The sequence below is a fragment of the Vulpes lagopus genome, chromosome 18 (genome assembly GCF_018345385.1).
Source record: "Vulpes lagopus strain Blue_001 chromosome 18, ASM1834538v1, whole genome shotgun sequence".
NCBI lineage: Eukaryota > Metazoa > Chordata > Mammalia > Carnivora > Canidae > Vulpes > Vulpes lagopus.
Window position 1 is genome coordinate 41,342,594 of NC_054841.1, and position 20,311 is coordinate 41,362,904.

Genomic DNA, 20,311 nt, shown 5'->3' on the forward strand with positions numbered 1-20,311 from the left:
AAAAATTTCAGCTCATAGAGGTTTTGTGTGTCCCATGGAACTTTTAAAAACTAAAATTTTTAGCTGCCAAGAGTTATAAATCTGCAGTTTCCACATAAAGCTCAGAGTTTCTTTCTGATTTTCCCTCAAAAACTAGAAGTTATGGTATCAGCAGATCTGAATTGCCACCTGGCAAAAATCCCTGGACTGCTGAAGTCCACCTCCTCTGGGTAGGGCACGTGACCTCTGGGTGACCACAGTCACCAACCTCTTAGTTTGCCTACTATCTCCACCTGGACCTTGCAAGTAATAGCGTAGCCTCTGGTAGCTACTTTAGAGTGTCAGACCAGTATATCCACCTGTCTCTCAACATATTGCCTCATCTTCTCATTGGAGTTTCAAATTCAATACGGCTAAAACCCAATGGGTTTAGATCATAACCCCAGGGAACAACTGAAGGGCTGGTTCTGGTGCTTGCCATTATTTAGTGGAAATGGAGTCAATATGGAAAGAAGAACAGTTTTAGGAGACTTAAGAGGGATAGCAGTGGATATTAACTAATCTACAATCTACGTATCCCCCTCACACAAGATTGCATTTGTATATTTTCCAATTATGGAAAGGCACCATAATCATAATTAAGAAAGGTGCTTTCCATGCCTTTTATGACCAGGACTCAGAACTGTATGCCATACTGAGAAGTCAAAAGTTAGGCAGCCATACCTAGGATATATGTATATTTAATGCTCTCAAATTGAAATTAGAGATTAATAAGGCAATCATATTCAATGTGTTAATTAAATTTAATCCAATTTTTTTTTCTGTTAATCAAATGCCCAGCCATGCAGGTTGAAAATTGCTAAAATATGTTAATGGAAAAATAGAATGGTATTTCAGAGACATATTTCATATCATATTAAATCACTGAAAATAATCTTGCCACCCATGTATTTGCATGAAATATACATAAAAATCCCTGTAAGAATTATTTAAAAAAAAAAAAAAAACTACTCATGACCATTCCTTGTTTCCATCTAAATAATGTGCATAAACTGCCTGTCACATAAAAAGAGGCTCCGTTAAGGCTGGTTTCTATTTTTTTTTTAATTTTTTTTTTTTTTTTTTTATGATAGTCACACAGAGAGAGAGAGAGAGAGAGGCAGAGACACAGGCAGAGGGAGAAGCAGGCTCCATGCACCGGGAGCCCGACGTGGGATTCGATCCCGGGTCTCCAGGATCGCGCCCTGGGCCAAAGGCAGGCGCCAAACCGCTGCACCACCCAGGGATCCCAAGGCTGGTTTCTATTTCATTACATTCCTTTACTCAACAAACCTAATGACTTAAAAAAATCTGCTTCGTTTTTACATTAGGCTGCTGTTAGTTTCTTCCTGCATTCAACGAGTACTTTGTGAACACGGACAGCAGGTGAATCACTATGATAAGCACAGAGATACAGATCTGAATGAGTCAGACATATGCCTTGCCCTCATGGAGCTTATAAACAAGTAGGCAGGAGAGATGAATAATTAACAGACTCCACAATGAGATGCAAAGCTACAACTGAAGGAGAGATCCTCTGAGGACCTAAGAAGAGGACTGATTATAGGGAAGGTTAGGGACAGAGGCCCTGAAGGAGGCTGGAAGTGGTGCCTGAGACAAGCTCTGAGGGCGAAGTAGGGCGAGTGAGGGAGTGCCATATGTAAAGGTCCTCTGGCAGGAAAAGATGATGAAGGAGGTGATGCTGCTGAGTGCCTAGAAGACAGTTAAACGCCTACATCAGAGGAAACAGGGAAGAACAGTCATGAAGCTTGAGGGAGGGAAGGGAACATACCACATAGAATCTTTCAAGATACAGTAAAGCAACTTTTATTTCACGTGGATGCAGAGGAAGAGAGTGAAGGGCTTTGTGCAGCAGCGTTATATGATTAGATGAGTTTAAGAAAGGTCATTCTTTCAACTGTTTTTTTTTTTAAGATTTTATTTATTTATTAATTCATGAGAAACACAGAGAGAGAGAGAGAGGCAGAGATACAGGCAGAGGGAGCAGCAGGCTCCATGCAGGGAGCCCGACGTAGGACTCAATCCCAGGTCTCCAGGATCACGCCCTGGGCTGAAGGTGGCACTAAACCACTGAGCCACCAGGGCTGCCCTCAACTGTTTAAAGAAGGAACCAAAAAGGGCAAGAGTTGATGCAGATAAACAAGGTAGGAGGCTACTACAAGGGTCCAGGTCAAAGATGACGGCTGATTCAGCATTAAGGGCAAAGGGGAGTAGACAAGGGGGAAACACACATCAGGAAAATATTTAGGAGACAGGATCAATAGGACTCCACAATAGGCTAGATATGGGGACAAGGGAGGTGAAGGAGATGCTTCTGCTAGTTGAATCGGGAACTGTTCATACAGATTGAGAACACTGAGAAAGGACCAACATCCGGGTTGGGAGAGAAATCGTGAATTTGTTTTTATGCATAATCAATCTGAGAAGCCTTTGGCAGGTGGAAATATAAAGCTCTAGAAGAAAAACCTAGGACATCTATTAATCTATTGGTCTACCTACCGCCCTACCTACTGACCTACTTACTCTCAAATAAATAAATGTATATATAAAAATATAAATATAAATATATATGTCTTGGTGTGTGTGTGTGTATACACACACACACACACACACACACACACACATACACACATTTGTAAGTATACATATCTACCTAACATCTGTGTGTAAAGATGAGACCCAGAGCATCTGCCCTGCCTGCAAACTCTTGATGTGGCCTAGAGTGAGAAAAATTTAACCTCTCCAGAATTCCCTTTCCTTATCTAGTCATCACACTGGATACTTTCTAAGGTTCCTTCCAGCTCTTAAATTCTCTTTAACTATATGGACTATTCCTTGATCTGAGGTTAACATGATTAATCACAGATGCACTTTTCTCATGCACTTAGTTTGTAATTTTTAGAGCATATTTAAGCCTCCATGAAATATATGATGGCTTCTTTGAGATTACTTCAGAGCCCATTTAATACCATGAGGTAGGGAATCCCTGGGTGGCTCAGTGGTTTAGCACCTGCCTTCGGCCCAGGGCATGATCCTGGAGTCCCGGGATCGAGTCACACATCGGGTTCCTTGCATGGAGCCTGCTCCTCCCTCTGCCTGTGTCTTTCCCCCCACCCCCCCCCCTCTCTCTCTGTGTGTCTTTCATAAATAAATAAATAAAATCTTTAACAAAAAATACCACGAAGTAGACAAATTCCAGACAGTCTTTAAAGGCAATGGAAAGGAAACATTATAAAAGGGGACACAGAGGCACTTGTTAACAATAACTTTAAAAAGCTTCATTTAAACCTCTGAATAAAACCACTGAATGCTGATTTCACAGAGGATTTTGTTCTAGTATTTCAGATATAATGAAAATGAAATTAAACTTGTAAACAATTCTAGAGATTTCTAAGGAGTATAGTGACAATAATCAGTAATATCACTAATTACCCTCCTCAAATTTTATGTGAGAATTAGCAAATCTGCACAGATAAACCACAGATACTACACAGATAAATCAGCTTTTTTTCCCTATTAAATGTTGTCATATGAATATTTCTGAGGTGATGATGTACAAATCATTTAATTCTGGGTTATAATTAATACAAACACATGAGAAAACTGTATTCCCAAAAGTGAATGGTCCAATGTGACCACGCCAATGTGATAGGCGTTTAAAGACTGAAAAAGAAGGGGCCTTGTGAGATTCTGCTTCAGGCTTCAAATTCTGAATTTAATTACTTTAGAAAGTCCCACCCCCACCTCACTATATACACAAACAGGCTATAACACACTGCTAAAGCATGCCCAGTGAGAGTGGTTTTTATTTTGGATATAAGCACCAGAAAAGCAAAGCTCTGCCAGGGAACATAATTTTCTAGAATGGTACTGAGATGTAGGATGGGGTGAAGTTCTTAAAGCATGCTTTTGTGGGATAATTTTCCTTCTGATCTAAAACATCTGCAAAATATTTATATTAAAATAAGTTATGATGATGGCACTATCTGGGGGACCTGATAAAGAGAAAGACTAATTCCCACTAATACATGCCAGTACTTGAGAATACATTAAGTGATATGTTCAAAGGCCTTGGACTTCTGTGACCCTGACTTTATTATTTCAGACACCTGAATTATAGTAATTTTTCTCTATCTCAGAATGGCTTCAGGCAGTGAGACAGGAAAGATTAAGATCTGACATGGTGCTTGTGGTAAGAAAATTTCATATGAATACTAATGAATTCAAAAGGGACACAAGGCTTGGGGTTCACAGCTGGCTTGGATGAGTGACAGGCACTCAGCATCAAGGGTAGCAGACGTCAGTGTCAAAGCACGCCATCGGGTCCTCTGCTAGTATTAGTGACAGCTATCAATATATACGACACCTTACCAAAAAGCCACATAGGCTCGGCCCTCTCATTTCAACATTTATAATTCAAATACAGATTTACAATTTCCTGCTTTAGATAAATCACTTAAACTCTTGTTGACTCTTGATAAAGTAAAAATTGCAAACCTAGATTCTGAGACTCTGGAAAAGAAAGTAAATCGATTTTCAATCTTCATTATTGAGGTTTCCAGCCAAATAATACATCAAGAATTATTTGCCCAACTGTGTGCACGTGCTGAATGCAGAGCTGTGTAAAATTTCAAAAGGCTCTAGTCCCATCCCCAAATAAATGTTTAGATGTGTGTGGGGGTGGGCAGCGTAGAGGAAGTGGGAACGGATTTTTTTCTTCTGAAAGCCTCAGGTGAGATACCAAAAAAGGATACAGAACAAGTTTCATCCTTCCATAGGAAAATGCAGAAGTATATGAAATAATTAGAGGGTGATTCCAGACAGGAGACAATAGAATGACAAGTTCTAAGGTACTGGATGGAAGGCGTCATGCTAACTAGTCAAGCTATTAGTAACTTTCTTTACTTCATATTCTTTGTTACCAACAATACTACTTATTCTGTTAGTAATAAGCTCAAATATTCAGTTCTAGCCTCCTACACACTCCAAGCTGTCAATATTTTATTATTCCTTCCAAAATAGTGCTTCCAAAATGATTCCCTTCTCTCTAATCAACAATGGTCTCTTACCTCCATTAGCACACTTCTGTTACCACTCCTCACCAAGCCCTCTTGGGCTATAAAAACACTGCACTGTCCTTCCCCTCAGCGACCACATTATGCATCTACCAAATGGTGAGCGCCATCCAGTCTGCAATTTCCCTGCCCTACAAACTTGCCATGACCCAGCAGCCCTGGTCCCCCACTGCTCCTGTCCTCCACCTCACCCACTTTCCAGGCTTCAGACATTTCTTCACTGTGCACTTAGGTCAAAAACATGCACATCACTTCTTCACCATGTGCTATGATAGATACATCATTTGCTTCAGAGTTCAACTTTGGGTAAATTTCTCCTTTTTTGGCAATCTACAGCCACCCTACAGGAGGCATTTTCGTTCTTCACAAGATGGAATAAGCACATCCCACCTGTCTATCCCACTGAATGCTGCAACTGTGTGAACAGGATGCAGAAAGCTGTTATTTGAGGGCCGGAAAAGTAAACAGTAGAAGGAAAGCTAAAAATAACAGGGGCAGATGAGGAATTTACCATTTGCCCTCTCCAGTGTTACCTGGCTTAATTGAGAAAAAAATCCAAAAGCTAACATCAGTGCAAATGAGAGAACTCTTGGAGGAGCCCTCTAGTTCAGGTTCAAGGAGGAGTGAAAGGGTCCCCTGGCAGCAACACAGACAACAGCTCCAGATGCCTAAACTTATGAGGAATTGGAAAATCTCTCTCCAATCAGAGGGTGGGACACACTCTTGTTGCTTCTTCCTCTCTCTGCCCTTTCACTTCCTGGCCCCAAAGTTGTGCACAACAGCAGGAAGAACATGAAAGAGTATACAGCTCCAGATTTCTAGCTAGATGACAGAAAAGGAAAGATTCTTCAGTGTTGACAGAGAAGTAATGTTCAGGAAATAAACCTCACAACTGTTTATGAACTTCTGGGCCACTTAGATCTGACCCTCAAAAGCACACAAAGACTTTAAGAACTAAAAAAAAAAAAAAAAAAAATTAAGAACTGACCTAAGATACAGACCACTGCTCAGGTCCCAGACTGACCCTTGGGTAGCACACACACGGGGGAGACCAGGACAGCATCACAAAGGATTTGAAAATTGAATTGGCACTGAAGCTAGAACCACAACCCATGGAGACTAATTCTAATTTACAGTCTGAATCTAACCAGGTCCACTGCCCACTAAAACAAAACAAAACAAAACAAAATCAATGTTTCCCAATGGATTTAAATAGGACTCTTAGTCTCACAACAAAATATCAAAAATGCCCAGGATGCAATCTAGTATTACTTAGCATACAAAGAACTAGGAAAATCTCAATGTGTGTGGCAGAAAACAACCAACAGATGTTAGTGGAGATCAGAAAGATGTTAGATGTATTTGATGAACATTTTAAATCAGCTGTCATAAAAATATTCAAACATAGGAGAGTAATTTTGAAAGTTAAAATGTTACAACAAAGAAGTAAAGGATATGAAGTATAATTGAATATTACAACTAAAAAATACAATAACCAAAATAAAAAAAAAAAAAACACTGGATGGGTTCAAGAGAAGGGCAGAGAGGACAGAGAAAGAGTCCATGAACTTGAAGACAGACCAATTTGAAACTATTCAATCTGAAAAGCAAAATGAAAAAAGTTTATCAAAGGGCAAAAAGAAGTAAACAGAGTCTCAGGGACCTATGGAACAACACTAAAATACTTAACAGTCATGTAACTGGAACCCCAGACAAGAGAATGAAGAACATAGAGCAGAAAATAAATATTTAAACAAATAATGGCTGAAAAATTCCTAAATCTGGGGAAAGATATAAACCTACAGATTCAAGAAACTCCAAAGATCCAAGATCCAAAATGGGCAAATGCCAAGAAATCCACAGCAAGGCACGTTGTCAAGTCACTCTATGGGATGTGGAGCTGAAAGTGACATTTAAAAAGGAACAGGAAAAACAAAAAAAAATAAAAATAAAAAATAAATAAATAAATAAATAAAAAGGAACAGGGACATTATGAAAAAGAGACGTGATGACTCTAACAAGAGAAGATGAATCGAAGGAGAAGAAAGAAGTTAAAGAGACTGACATTTGGTTGTCACGTACACCAACACCTGGGCACCAAAAAACCATCTTCTGTGTGTGATTAGAAGGGTCAGCTGGTGTCACATTAGATGTTCATCAGCATCACTGGCACAACTCATGAAAAACTAAAGTGCTTGGCCCCATTCCTACATTCTTTGACTCAGGAGATCTAACAAGGGGCATTTCAAAATGCTCCTAGGCACTGCTGATGTTGCTGATCTGGAGACATGGCTTTTAAGAACCACAGGCTTTGGGCAGAGTCTTGAAGAAGAAGAGCTTTTGACTTTCAAAAGCATCTGCTGAAACATCCACTTGCAAGAGACAGGTGTCAGATGTGCAGATCTCAAGTCAGAGGGAAAAATCTAATGATAATGAGTGCTTATGAGCACGTAGAGGTGAGTTCAATGGGAGGGCAGCCATTAATATGTGCTGCAATGTTCAAAAGGGCTCTTTTGTTCATTACATACCTTGGCTAAACTGCTAGAAGATCCATTTCCCTTGCTAGTTCCACTAAAATTCTTTTTTAATTTGCCACTGAACAACTCACAGCAGCCCTAAAGCAAATGAAAATTTATCAAAGCCTCCTCAGCTCCATTCCCCAGACAATCACCTATTCCCTTTTTCTTGAGTGCTTGAATAGACGCAAATATATTTTGGCACTTGAGCATGACACATTCAGATGCACCTAGGTGTCAAGCCCCCAGATTCAGTTTCTGTAGCACGTCTAAAAGGAGAGATGCATATTCAATGATTCTGGTGAACCTGTGAGATGACCAAGGGAGGCCACTGACACGAATGGGAAAACGGATTACCTTGTTTAACAACTACCAGCTTTAAAAGAACATTTTGCATTAAAAAAAATAATAATTAATTTAAGAGAGAACAGGTCCTAGCAATTACACAGAAAATGCTGAAATACTTTTTGAATTGTAACTCACTTGATTTTTGTACCATTTCATATCAAGTATGTGGTGTAAAGAAAAAGACAAAGAAGAAAAACTTAAAGTCTAAAAGTCCACCCAGAACAGCTCAAGACCTATAGACTTGACACCATGGTCAAATTCATGCTTTCTTCTCTAGTAATTGCCTCTCTTTCTGCAAAAATCACATTATGGAATTATCCTATGAAATCATTCAAGGCAATCATTCTATACCATCACAGGAGTGAGGAAAGCCCAGCTCCAGAGAACATGGCAGGTGAAGAGCACAGGCAGATACAAGGCTACATATGCCATGCACAGTTTCTAGAAGAATTCATCAGAGGAGAGGAGAAGAGCTTCATAGGCCGGGCTTATGGCAACACGCTTTATATATGTCATTATAGTTAATTCTCACAGTACTAGCAAACGCTTTTCATTTTAGTGATGTTACCAGTGGAAATACTGTTTATGCAATCCGAAAGAAGTAAGGCTGTTAACCGATACAGGTAAAAAAAATTTCCCAGCGATGGTGAAAATCTGCTAGATGTAGGTAAATCTATTAGTTGACATTCACAAGTATCTTAAGTGATCTAGATAAGGAAGTAATTACTGCCTGTGCTTTTTAATGGGACAGCCTAACACATTTCCAAACGAAGCAATTTACTAATGAAAAGAGATGTTTAAATACCAAATATCAACAATACTGGAAACTGATAGTAAAAAGACAGGAAGGTGCTGGTAGTAGAGTAAACTGGGAATCCAGTCAAATACAGAGTTAATACCATCAGACCATTGTGACTTGGGCTAACATCCATCTGCATTCTCTGTTCTTGATACCTTTACTTAAATTGCTTCATGGGCAAAAGCCAAGGTAATTTGTGGAATATGAATATACTGCTTTGCTTAATTCTGTTTCCCAGTTATTATTATATTTTAAAGAAGTCCATATTATTTCTCTTTTTCACTTTGGTCTTGCTTTTTTTGTTAAAAAATCAAATCCTATAGGGGTGCTTGGGTGGCTCAGTCAGTTAAGCTGACATTTAGAGTCAGCTCTCAGGGTCTCAGGTCGTGATCTCAGGGTCATGGGATCGTGCCCCACGTCGGTGTCCACTCAGTGTGGAGCCTGCTTGACATTCTCTCTATCCCCTCTTTACATCTTTTAATTTTTATTATATATTTTCATAGCCAAAAATTGTATACTTGGGGACAGCCCCAGTGGCTCAGCGGTTTAGCGCCACCTTCAGCCTGGGGTGTGATCCTGGAGACCTGGGATAGAGTCCCACATCGGGTTCCCTGCATGGAGCCTGCTTCTCCCTCTGCCTCTCTCTCTCTTTCTCTCTCTGCCATGAATAAATAAAATCTTTTTAAAAAATTGTATACTTGCATTTTATTATATACAATAAATACAAATACATTGTATACTTGTATACAAGTATACAAGTATACATTGTATACTTTGTTTTTAAAACATGTTCTAGTTCCCACTTTAATAATCCTTAAAAATCAAGAAATGTTGGGGCACTTGAGTGGTTCAGTGAGTTAAGCATCCTATGCTTGCTTCAGTAGCACATATATTAAAAGTGAGTTAAACATCCGAATTTTGATTTTGACTCAGGTCTTGATCTCAGGATTATGGGATTAAACCCCACATCAGGCTCTGTGCTCAGTGTGGAGTCTGCTTCAGGTTCTCCCCTGCTCCCTCTGCCTCTCCCCTCCTCAGGTATGCATGCGCGCAAACACACACACACACACACACACACACACACACACACTCTCTCTCTCTCTCTCTCTTTCTCCCCCCCCCCAAACAAAACAAAAAACTAAGAAATGTTGAGTAGTTTAATCCTTAATCTTTGAAGAAATATACAGGTTCTTTCCTTGATGGGATATTTCAGTCTTAAAGTATACACATTAAAAAAAAAAAAAGGTATTCTTTCTTCTTTCATGTAATGCCTTGAAACACAAAGTCCTCTTGGCATTTCATTACCCTAAGACTTGCTAATGACATTTATACTCGGTGCATGGATGTTTTAAGGCTTTGGAACATAGCAATTTTATGTCTGTAGCACAGCAGACCACCAGAGGAACTCAAGCCAAAATCATGGCACCACGATAATAAAGCAATTAAGATAGCCCAGAGGGGGGTGGGGGAATTCTGACCATTCTCTAAATGTCAATTAGCATTAATACTTTCTTAGGACAAGTCAAAAATTTCACTTCAGTCATCGTTAACCTGAACAGGCATATTTTTTAAATGGACTCTCAATTAAGGAAAAAATTTGATAAAAAAAAAAACACTTGATAATACTATAAGGGAGATATGTTTATTATTTAGCTACTATGCTTCAATCCACATGAGAGTTAGAGGCATAATCATAGCTACATAAGCAGATACCAATGGAATAATAAGCAAATTCTCTGAACTAAATAAACAAATTAATAATCTTTTGAGGGGGCAGGGGAGGGGCAAAGAGTAGAGAAGATAATCCTAATTTTAAATAATAAATTCTGGGGATTCCTGGGTGGCTCAGCGGTTTGGTGCCTGCCTTTGGTCCAGGGCATGATCCTGGAGTCCCGGGATCGAGTGCCGCATCAGGCTCCCGGCATGGAGCCTGCTTCTCCCTCTGTGTCTCTGTCTCTCTCTCTATGTCTATCATGAATGAATAAATAAAATCTTTAAAAAAAAATAAATTGAAAAAAATACAGGTTAAATGCCTCAATGTATGCCGAAGCAGAAGCTAGGAAATCAAGTATAAAAAAATAATTAAAATAATTAATTAATTAATTCTAGGCAGTTTCTCCATTAAACAATATGTGCTCTAAAAGTTCCTTTTGCAATATGTTGTTTGGAACTTAAGACTGATTTTCTGACAGAAACACCATTACACGTAAAAGTTAGCTTTCAGGAGAATCCGTAAGAGACTATTTCACCCATCAGTGGCAGAAGCGGTGGCCACTATAATCCACTCAACCTTCTCAGTAGCCAGGACTGTAAATGGTAAGAGCCTCAGAAGCTCCAGATAGTCATGGGGAGAGCAAGGAAAGCACACAGAGGAAAACAGGTGGATGACCAGGCAACAAAGTAAGGGGGATCCAGCAGATGATATTCACCCTTGTGGGTTATTTCTGATCCAAGCACAGCTTAGCTAAAGAAGGCCCCCAATTATAATCCCAACCACAACCCATTCTCTAACTTCCTGTGTGTGGCTCCACAGACAAGCCAGACTGCATATGGGAGTACCTGGAGGAGCAATGTACAAGACTCAGAAGTATTAGAGTGAGATCTCTGAATTCATTGAGCCTCACTTAACCTGTATGGTTTTAAATTGATATCCTTAAAGGCCCAACGTGCTTGAAAAATCTTCAGTATTATCAAAATAGATTATTATAGAATTAAGATTTTTCCTCCCTGTTTCTGTTTGAAGTATACAGCTATGTGCAGAATTTTGTATATGTGAATAAATACAGTTCAGTATGAACACATATTAAAAACTTTCAAAGTTTCATTGAAAGAAACTGATGAAAATTCAAATAAAAGAGACATACGGAATAAATAGAAGTCCCAAGACAGAAATATATGTTAGAATGTGAACAAATCAAATGAAATTAGAAATCTCACTTCTGAAAGGATGCTTTAACAGAAAAATAAAAAGATTCTAAAACTCCTTTGGAAAAAAATAGGCATGAATAGCAAAAAAAACACACAGATAAGAGAAATCAAAGCATATTATAATATGACAAGCATTCAAATTGTGTGATAGTGGTACAAAAGCAGAAATATGCAGCACTGGAACAAAGTAGGAGTTACAAAATAGATCCAATGCTGTGTCAGTGTTCATTTTCAGTCATGTAAATTTCTTCAACAGAGGTGAATACAGGATGGGGTAAGGTTATAATAAAAGCTACACCAATATGGGAAAAAAATTAAATTAGGTCTACCCCAGATATATTAAACAATTAAATATTTCAAAATGAATTCCAAAGTTCTGCCCATATATTAATGATGATACTGAAAACCAGTACAAGCCTCTTGGAAAACCCTGTAACAACACAGTCATCATAACAAGGTCAACCTCAGCTGACCTGGGAGAGATACAGACAATACAGAGATCTGTACTGGACAAGGGGACTCGTATTACCTCTTGCCATGACTTGTGCATCACCCTTGCTGCCCCAGAGGAACAGCAGCAGGACCTTCACCTGAGGTCCTAAAAGTGAACAAACAGGTGGCAGAGATACCACTGAAAAGCCCTACATTCTGACCTCTTATCTTCCATGCAATTACAGTAACTTTCTGGGCTCAGGACAGAGACAGTCTCTCAATGTGACTATTACTCTGCTGTCTGGCAAGAGCCAGCTTCTCCATCCCATATTGCCAGAGTCCTTGCCCTAGTTTCAAAAAAGCAGAAAATATTGCTTTGGTAACCATCACTGGGTACCGGCTTGGGCTAGTCACCTGCTACTGCTGAACTCTGATGTTCCTGCCCAGCTCCAGGGCACTTGGAGTCCTAAAGGTCAGAGGAAAGCAAAGGGACCTTCCAGACTGAAGGAACCAAGAGGGATGTGGCAACCAAATACCACATACAATGCCAGACCGAATCTTTGGCCCACAGTGCATGTTGTTGGACAAATGATGACAACCCAAAGGGCATACAAGAATGAGATGGTAGGAACGCACTGGTGTTAGTTTCCTAATTCAGATGCTTATATTCTAATTACATAGAAGAATGCCATTGTTTAAGGGAAATAAACACTGAAGTATTCAGGGGTAGTGTGGCATCATGTTAGCAATTTACTTTCAAATGTTCCTGGAATTAAAAAGTTCTTTGTACTACACTTGCAGCTTTTCTATAAAGTTGAAATTATTTCAAAAGAAAAAAAAAGACAGGATACTGGATCTTGTATGTGTGTTATAATTACAACTATTCACAAAAAAGAATATAAATAGGGTAATAAATAAAGTTATAAACAGCAAGCACTGTGTTAAGGTTTTGCATTTAAGATGCCTTTTTAAGTTAAAAAAATACCTTTAAAGTCATATTTCTATAACAGCAATAACTTTTAAGACAACTACATAAATGTTTAGTTCAACAAGACAATCAGAATTAGAAGTCCTCCAGCAACGCAGAGAACAACATAATGAAGCAGTCTTCATCTTTTTTTTTATAACTAATTAGCAATTAATTGTAAGATGCACAAGTTCCCCCATTACCTAGCCAACTTGTTCTCTAGCAGTGACATACAAGAACTCTGAAAACCAAAAGTCAGATACCTTGATTTAGGTGTGTGGCCTCCATGATCTGAACACCATTCACAGAGCACTGAGACCCACTCAGGGGTATCAGGGTCACCGTCCCCCCAACATTTTCAAAGATGCAGTGCTCACTCTCCAAGTCAAGGCCATGAAGAACTAAGTTGGAAAAACATTAAAAAAAAGATAATTTCTTTGTTATCTAGTGCACTGATCCCCAACCTTTGTTTTTCCATATTGAATACTCTTCCCCTTCCATGTAAATATTGTGAAGTGAACATTTATGTTCAGTGAGAAAAGTGAATTTCAAGAGTTCATGGCATCAACTGATATCCTCTGAAGGTATCTCTGAATGTTATCTCAAAGGGTCTGGACATTACCTGTGCAAGGAAATAAATTCTCGCATGCTGGTTTATCTCATCTTCAGGGAGAAAATAGTTGAGAGTAATTTGTCTTATTTGAATACCATGTGTCACTCAGATGCTGAATAAATTTCCCCCACCAGCCACCCAAAGGTCAGAGTAAAACAGAAGCAACAAAAGAGCTCCATGGGTCAATGACTTATTATAACCTCCACAACTTACAGACACTGCATTCCAGCAGCAGAAACTAAAGGTGAAGTTGGCCTGGCATGGATCTTGGGAGGCCCAAGGAAATCTTCAGATGCTATACTGGGATGGCACATTGCCATCCTGTGCCAAATCTGAGAGCACATGACCTCCAATGACTGCTCAGAGCATGTGGCTAACATGTATCTAATCATGTAGGACCATCCTGAGCCATTCATGCTTGCTAAGTGGCCAGGCATGGATATGAATGCCTGTCAAATAAAACTATATGATTTTAGGCACAGTTCTTGGCCAGTTTCTCAGAAGTACAAATCAAATAGCTCCCATTGCTCCCCAGAGAACTGTACTACTGAACTTTTCTGTGCACAGACAACATGTGTTCTTACCACTCATCATCATTTACAGGAACCCCAAAGGTCAAACACACAATTTAATGAACAACAGAAGAAGAGGCCTGACATCTAGTCCTAGTCAAGAAGAGCTGAAGCTGAAGACTTCTGGGACCTGGTTTTCAGCTTTCCCAGTTTTGCAGCAAATACTAAAACACATTAGAACTATGCTAGCTTTGGCTTGATGAATAGCTTATACTTAGCAAGAGAGCAAGATGATTGCCAGCAATTCTAAAAACAGCTGAGAAGATAGAAGTCTTCCCTTGCCAATCCCCCCTTGTCACACACACACACAGCAGCAGCAGCAGCAGCAGCAGCAGCAACAGCAGCAGCAGCAGCAGCAGCACCACCACCACCACCACCCTAAGTTAAGCTTATAAAACCTAGTAAGACATCACCCTGCTTCAGGGATGAATTACCAGTTATCTGTGTGTCTCAGCAAAGATTTTCGGGAAACACAGAAGACATACCTCCATATGTGTGCATGCTGTGCTTGTGTGTATCCGACTCTGTCATCACTGTACAGCTAAGGATCTATATCCTTCCCAGTAAGGGGTCTAATAGCCTTTATCTGTGTCTGTTGGCATATTTCCATCACTATCCCACTATAATTTAAATTACTCTTGAAAGTTGTGACAGAGTATGGAATGTATATAGGGTGGGGGAGATTCATAGTTCCACTTAATTCACTAAATTAATTGGTCTGTGTCATTCGTTTGAATTGAGTTCAAAATTATAGAAATGCACATATTGATTTAGCATTATATTTGAGAAAGAGGTTTGGTTTTTAGATTATAATCACTTTAGTGTCAGTCATTCAAAAGAAAATTCTTCATTATATGATTTTTAGGGATGTCTGGGTGGCTCAGTAGTCGAGCATCTGCCTTCAGCTCAGTGTGTGATCCCGGGGCCCTGGGATAGAGTCCTGAATCAGACTCCCTGCAGGGAACCTCTGTCTATGTCTCTACCTGTCTCTCTGTGTCTCTCATGAATAAATAAATAAAATCTAAATAGATAGATAGATAGATAGATAGATAGATAGATAGATAGATGATAGCTTTTAAAAATCACCAGGAAGAGGAAATTGATAAAGATTCTCACCAATATCTTGTTCTGTTGAAGCATCTTCTCTACCAACATATGTCTGACCTTCCTAGGAAGAAAAGTCAAGTAAAATTTAGTAGTAAGAACAGGAAAAATGGTTTATTTCTCTATTTTTCATATAAACCCAAACAAAATGGTGGCCAACAGGCTGAGCAGTATCCTTGGCAGGCCACAGCCTCTGTGCTGTGCCCATGCCCCCCACTGCCCATGGAAAAGGACTCCTAAGGCCTACTGCACAACCACAGGATGGCTCCTATTTGGGGCATACATCAATAATCTGTCCATGCCAGTAATCCCACTGATGATGCCCCTGATCCTTTCTGCCAAGCTTCACCTCTAGGGGCCCGGGGTTCTTCATGTCTAAAGACAGTCTGTGGGAGGCTGCAAAGCACAAATGCAATACCATTCTCATTTTTAGTCATGGATCAGAGAGAAGATACTACATCAAGGTTACAGAGCCAACCACTGATACTAACATGGTGATTCTGTTCTCTTGACACACATAGCCTGTTTGGGACCAGGACCAATAACGTAGGCAGGAGACATGCTTTATAATTATCTAGAGGGCCCAAAAAAACGGTATGTAGCAAATCTCAGTTCCAGGTGGTTGTAGTTTTCCTTCCTTGGTCTGTCTGCCTTTTTGTTCCTTACCTTTCTCTCACTGATTCTGCAAAGTGGAAGGCAAAGTGAATGGATCTTCATGTAGCTTTAGAACTCCATGAACATGAGAACTTCTAACACCATGGAACACCAGTGAACAAAAAAATATTCCCAAAGGGCTCAAAGATGTATATTCTCTAATATAATAGCCGTGTTCACAGACGTGGAGTATTAAATAAACCTTGCTGGTGTCTAAAGAGGAAACTGAACATAAAATTCTATGTTCCACTTAAGTAGTTTCTACCTTCAAGTGATATAAGATGATTCCAGTACTCAGGAGGTCATCATCAATGCCAATCAAATGGGGCAGTTCAGAATCCAAAACAACTCCAATCCCTTCTTTCCTAAGGGCTAGAGTTTGTTCCTGAAATTAGGAGGGAAAAGGAAAGGTTTACTTAGAGGAAAGATAATTTATTAGGTGCTCTTTTGAGTGTTATAATGAGTAGTATTTTATTTCTCATCAAAAAAGCTACAAGAAAAATGGAAAAACCTTCATGTTGGAATCCTGGCATATGGCAGTCAAACTGAACTTGAAACATAAAAACTCAACATAAAATGAAATAAACTTATGGCCTGATGAACTTGACCTCTTTGAAGCCAAGCTCAAACCTTGCCTTCCTTAGGAAAAATGTCCTAGGACCATCCAACTACAAAGTAAACTTTCTCCTTCTTTAGAATCTTTATTTCATTTAATGTCTTACTTAGAGGTCTCCGGATTTGCTGGCTCTTCTCACCAGTTATCATGATCAAACTGTGAATGTTCCCTAGAGCAGCTCTTTCCTATGTATTAGTGACCCTCTACCAGAAGCACCTGCATATCTGATCTCCTGCAGCAACCTCTCCTACCTACCAGATCATTCCCACTTACATAACAATCTACTACAGATCTCCCACCACCAACCACGGCACAACCATCCCCCATAGTCCTGCAACTCCTCCAGCTACCACCAATTTCTCTGAGTCCCTTTGGAAAAAATCACCTCTAAAGACTTCCCTAACACGAGTGATTTCTCCAATTCCTTCCCTCCCACTTTCTCGAACCCACTCCAGGCAGGCTTTCATCCTTGGAACTAGAGTACCCATAATCACTCTCTTGATGATCACATCCTGCCTCTGGACTTTATTTACAATCTATATGCTAATGACTTGGATCTAAATCTTCATACAGCCCTCTCCCTTGATCACAGTTATGCATACATACACTCACTTACCCCAGTGTATTCTGTGGGGATACCAAAGAGGCAGCTCAAAGCTAATACATTAAAAAACCAACCCTTGACTTCCCCTGCCTCCCAAACCCACATATCATACCAGCTCAGTGAATGCCAACCTTCTTTCTAGTTGTTCAGACCAAACATCATGGCTATATTTTGCTTTTTGCTTTCTCTAACTCCTACACACTTAGTGTTGACTCTATCTTCAGAATATGCTCCAAATCTGATGACATCAAACCACTTGCACCACGTTCTTCCTGAGCTCTAACCACCGTCATCTCTCACCAGGAAACCCACAACAATTGAGGCTACCACCAATGGCGTGCCGCTGTGGCACATAGCCTCCTTAGCTGCTAGAGGGACATGAGGGCAGGCTGCTCCTCTGTTCAAACCCTTCCTATCTCATGGAGATGAAAGCCCAAGTCTTTATAAGCCTCTACAAAGCTCTACACAATCTCATCCCTTGCTCACCTCCTATTCTCATCTCCCCTTCTTGCTCACTCCTGTCTAGGAGCCCAGAAGCTCCTTGCTATTGCTCAAATCCTTGCCAGCCTACCTGCACCTCAGGGCTTTAGGCACTGTTGTTCCTTCTGCTTCTGTGGTTACTGTTTCTTCTGCCACTATCTCTTCCTTCTCTTCCCCTAGAACAGGATTTCCAGACTTTGGCACTACTGATATTTTAGACAAAATGATTCTCTATTATGGGAGGATATCTTGTGCACCTCAGGAGGCTTAGTGGAATCCCTGGCCTCTACCTGTTAGCTAGGATGCAATGGGAAGTTACTCTAACAAGAGGGGCTGACAGCTACCAGAAGAGAGAAGAGGGAGGGACAAAATCAGGGAAGGAATGTGTTTGGTTTTACAGAACCAACAGTTCCAGCCATGGAGACACCCAGGTAGGTGCTTGACCTGACAGTCCCTTGCTAGGTATGTCTCACCTGAGAGCCCCTTACATAAACCAGTTTGGGTCAGATTGGAGCTGAGGGCCCCCCAAACTGTGCAAAAACCCCCGAGCTGTCCTGAAGTTACCTTTAGCTCATTACTACCAAGATTTCCTCCTATGGGTGATGTTTTCCACCATTTCTGAACATGAGATGTATGCACTAGCATGCTGACATGCCAGGCATGTACAACTGAACTAAATGCAAGCTCCCTGCAAGCCTCCTCACAAGCCTATGCAAGCTCCCTGCCTCTGCCCTCTAATGTACTGAATAAAGGCTTCCTGTACTAATCCCATAGGGAGACAGTGCTTTGAGAACTCTCTCCTTGCCTCCTGGCTTATAATAAGTAATAAAAAGTTCTTTTCTTTCCACGCTTCCCTGGGTTGTGTTCAATTTGGTGCACCCCAAGCAGCAAACCCCTTGAGTTATGTTATGTACCCACTAAATACAAATAATACCCTACCTCTTCTCCAAGGCTCCAGATACTGGCTAATGTCCCCTGGGGAACAAAATGAGCCCTGAGAAGAATTACCATGTGTGTGTGTGTGTGTGTGTGTGTGTGTATATATATATATATATATACACATGTACATGTACATGTAAATGTACACGTATATACATAACTCGGTCCTCAATTCCTCAGGTCTCCACTCAAAAGCCACCTTCTCCATCACCCCAGACAAAACAGTAATTACCAAACTCCTCTATCCTGATTCGTTTCCCTCATTAGCAATTACCACTATATGACATTATGTATAAGCTTATTACCTGTCCAGACTAGAATGTAACCCAGTGCCTAATTTCATGTCTGACATAGAGTAACTGCTCAGTATTTGTCAAATGAATGAAACGAGTGGGCAGATATACCTAAAGTTTAGAGAAATGCAAGGAGTAGAGTCAATAGCACTGGTCAAGCAAGAATCATGGGCCTCATCTTAACATCAGGTTCATCTGTACCAAGACAACAGAGCTCTAAAATCAGGCTTCTAGACAAGTCCGAGATAAATTCCAAAGACTGAAGGTGAAAAACTCCAGCCTTAAGATTGGGCTGTGCTGAGTTCAGACTGAGCCAAATCCAGGAGCACAACATTCTGCCCTGTAATTTTAAGTGTGATATGAGCAACACGGAAGCAGTTCTAAGCTACTAATCAGGCTCTGAGGAGAGACACCCTTAGCATATCTCTTCCCCACCCCAACCCCTATAATGGATACAGCTCTGATTTCCAGTGTGAGAATTGCCTGAAACACAACCAGTATGCCTTACATTCCTGGAATGCATCAATATATTTAGTATAATTTAAATATTAAAATAATGCTATCCTCTAACGTGAGGGACTCAGAACTTCATAACCTTGCAGACAAGGGAGCTCCTCAGAGGTTCAGGACAAGGACAGTAAAAAGAGAGAAGTCCCTTGGGGCCTTCATGGAGGACATTTGAGTCTCAAACATACCCTACAGAGCTGCAGTCATGCAAGATGGTGATGGAATGAAAAGCCAAAAAAAATTTTAAAATAAAAATCACCACTTAAAAGAAAGCAATTTAATTTAACAACCATTACATAGATACGCAGAGAAAATGACCGATGCATAACTTAGATTCAAGAAAAGGAAATGAAGCGTGTCATTGTTCTTCAATTACTCCTCTTATCTGCCAGGCTCCCATTCCAGGGCTCAGAACCTCAGGCTTCCAGGTCGGAGACTTCAGTAATCCTGATGTACTATACCAAGGCCCTCACAAATCTTAGCTAAATGAGCACTCTAAATAAACCAGCCTCTACTCCTACCTCTTAGGTATGGAGAGAATTTGTCCTTTTCCTCCTGCCTGTGGAATTCCAGCAGAAGTGGAAAGTATGCATTTTGGGTTTTTGTTTTGTTTTAAGATATATATTAGAGTGGAGAATTTAATCACACGGTTCCATTTCATAAAACGGTGTTCTCACTGGAAGGTCTGGTGGCTTTGAACTGTGACAGCACTGCACATATGGTAGGTAGTCGCCTGCCAAAGAATGTTCCAGGCCTCTAGGTCCACTGTTCTCATAAGTCCAGAGACATATGTATTTTCTCTCTGCATTAAAGTGGACAATAACC

General features: G+C 40.2%; 1 protein-coding gene across 8 annotated transcripts in view; it reads right to left on the minus strand.

Moving 5' to 3' along the window:
* KIF16B (kinesin family member 16B) overlaps nucleotides 1-20,311 on the minus strand; it is a 301,238-nt gene that overhangs the window by 135,469 nt on the left and 145,458 nt on the right. For all 8 annotated transcript variants that reach the window (XM_041732317.1, XM_041732321.1, XM_041732315.1 and 5 more), the window contains 3 exons: nucleotides 16,313-16,432; nucleotides 15,406-15,457; nucleotides 13,368-13,505 (listed from right to left, as the gene is read on the minus strand). In XM_041732317.1, coding sequence (XP_041588251.1) covers nucleotides 13,368-13,505; nucleotides 15,406-15,457; nucleotides 16,313-16,432 — 310 coding nt within the window. The remainder of the gene's footprint in view (nucleotides 1-13,367; nucleotides 13,506-15,405; nucleotides 15,458-16,312; nucleotides 16,433-20,311) is intronic.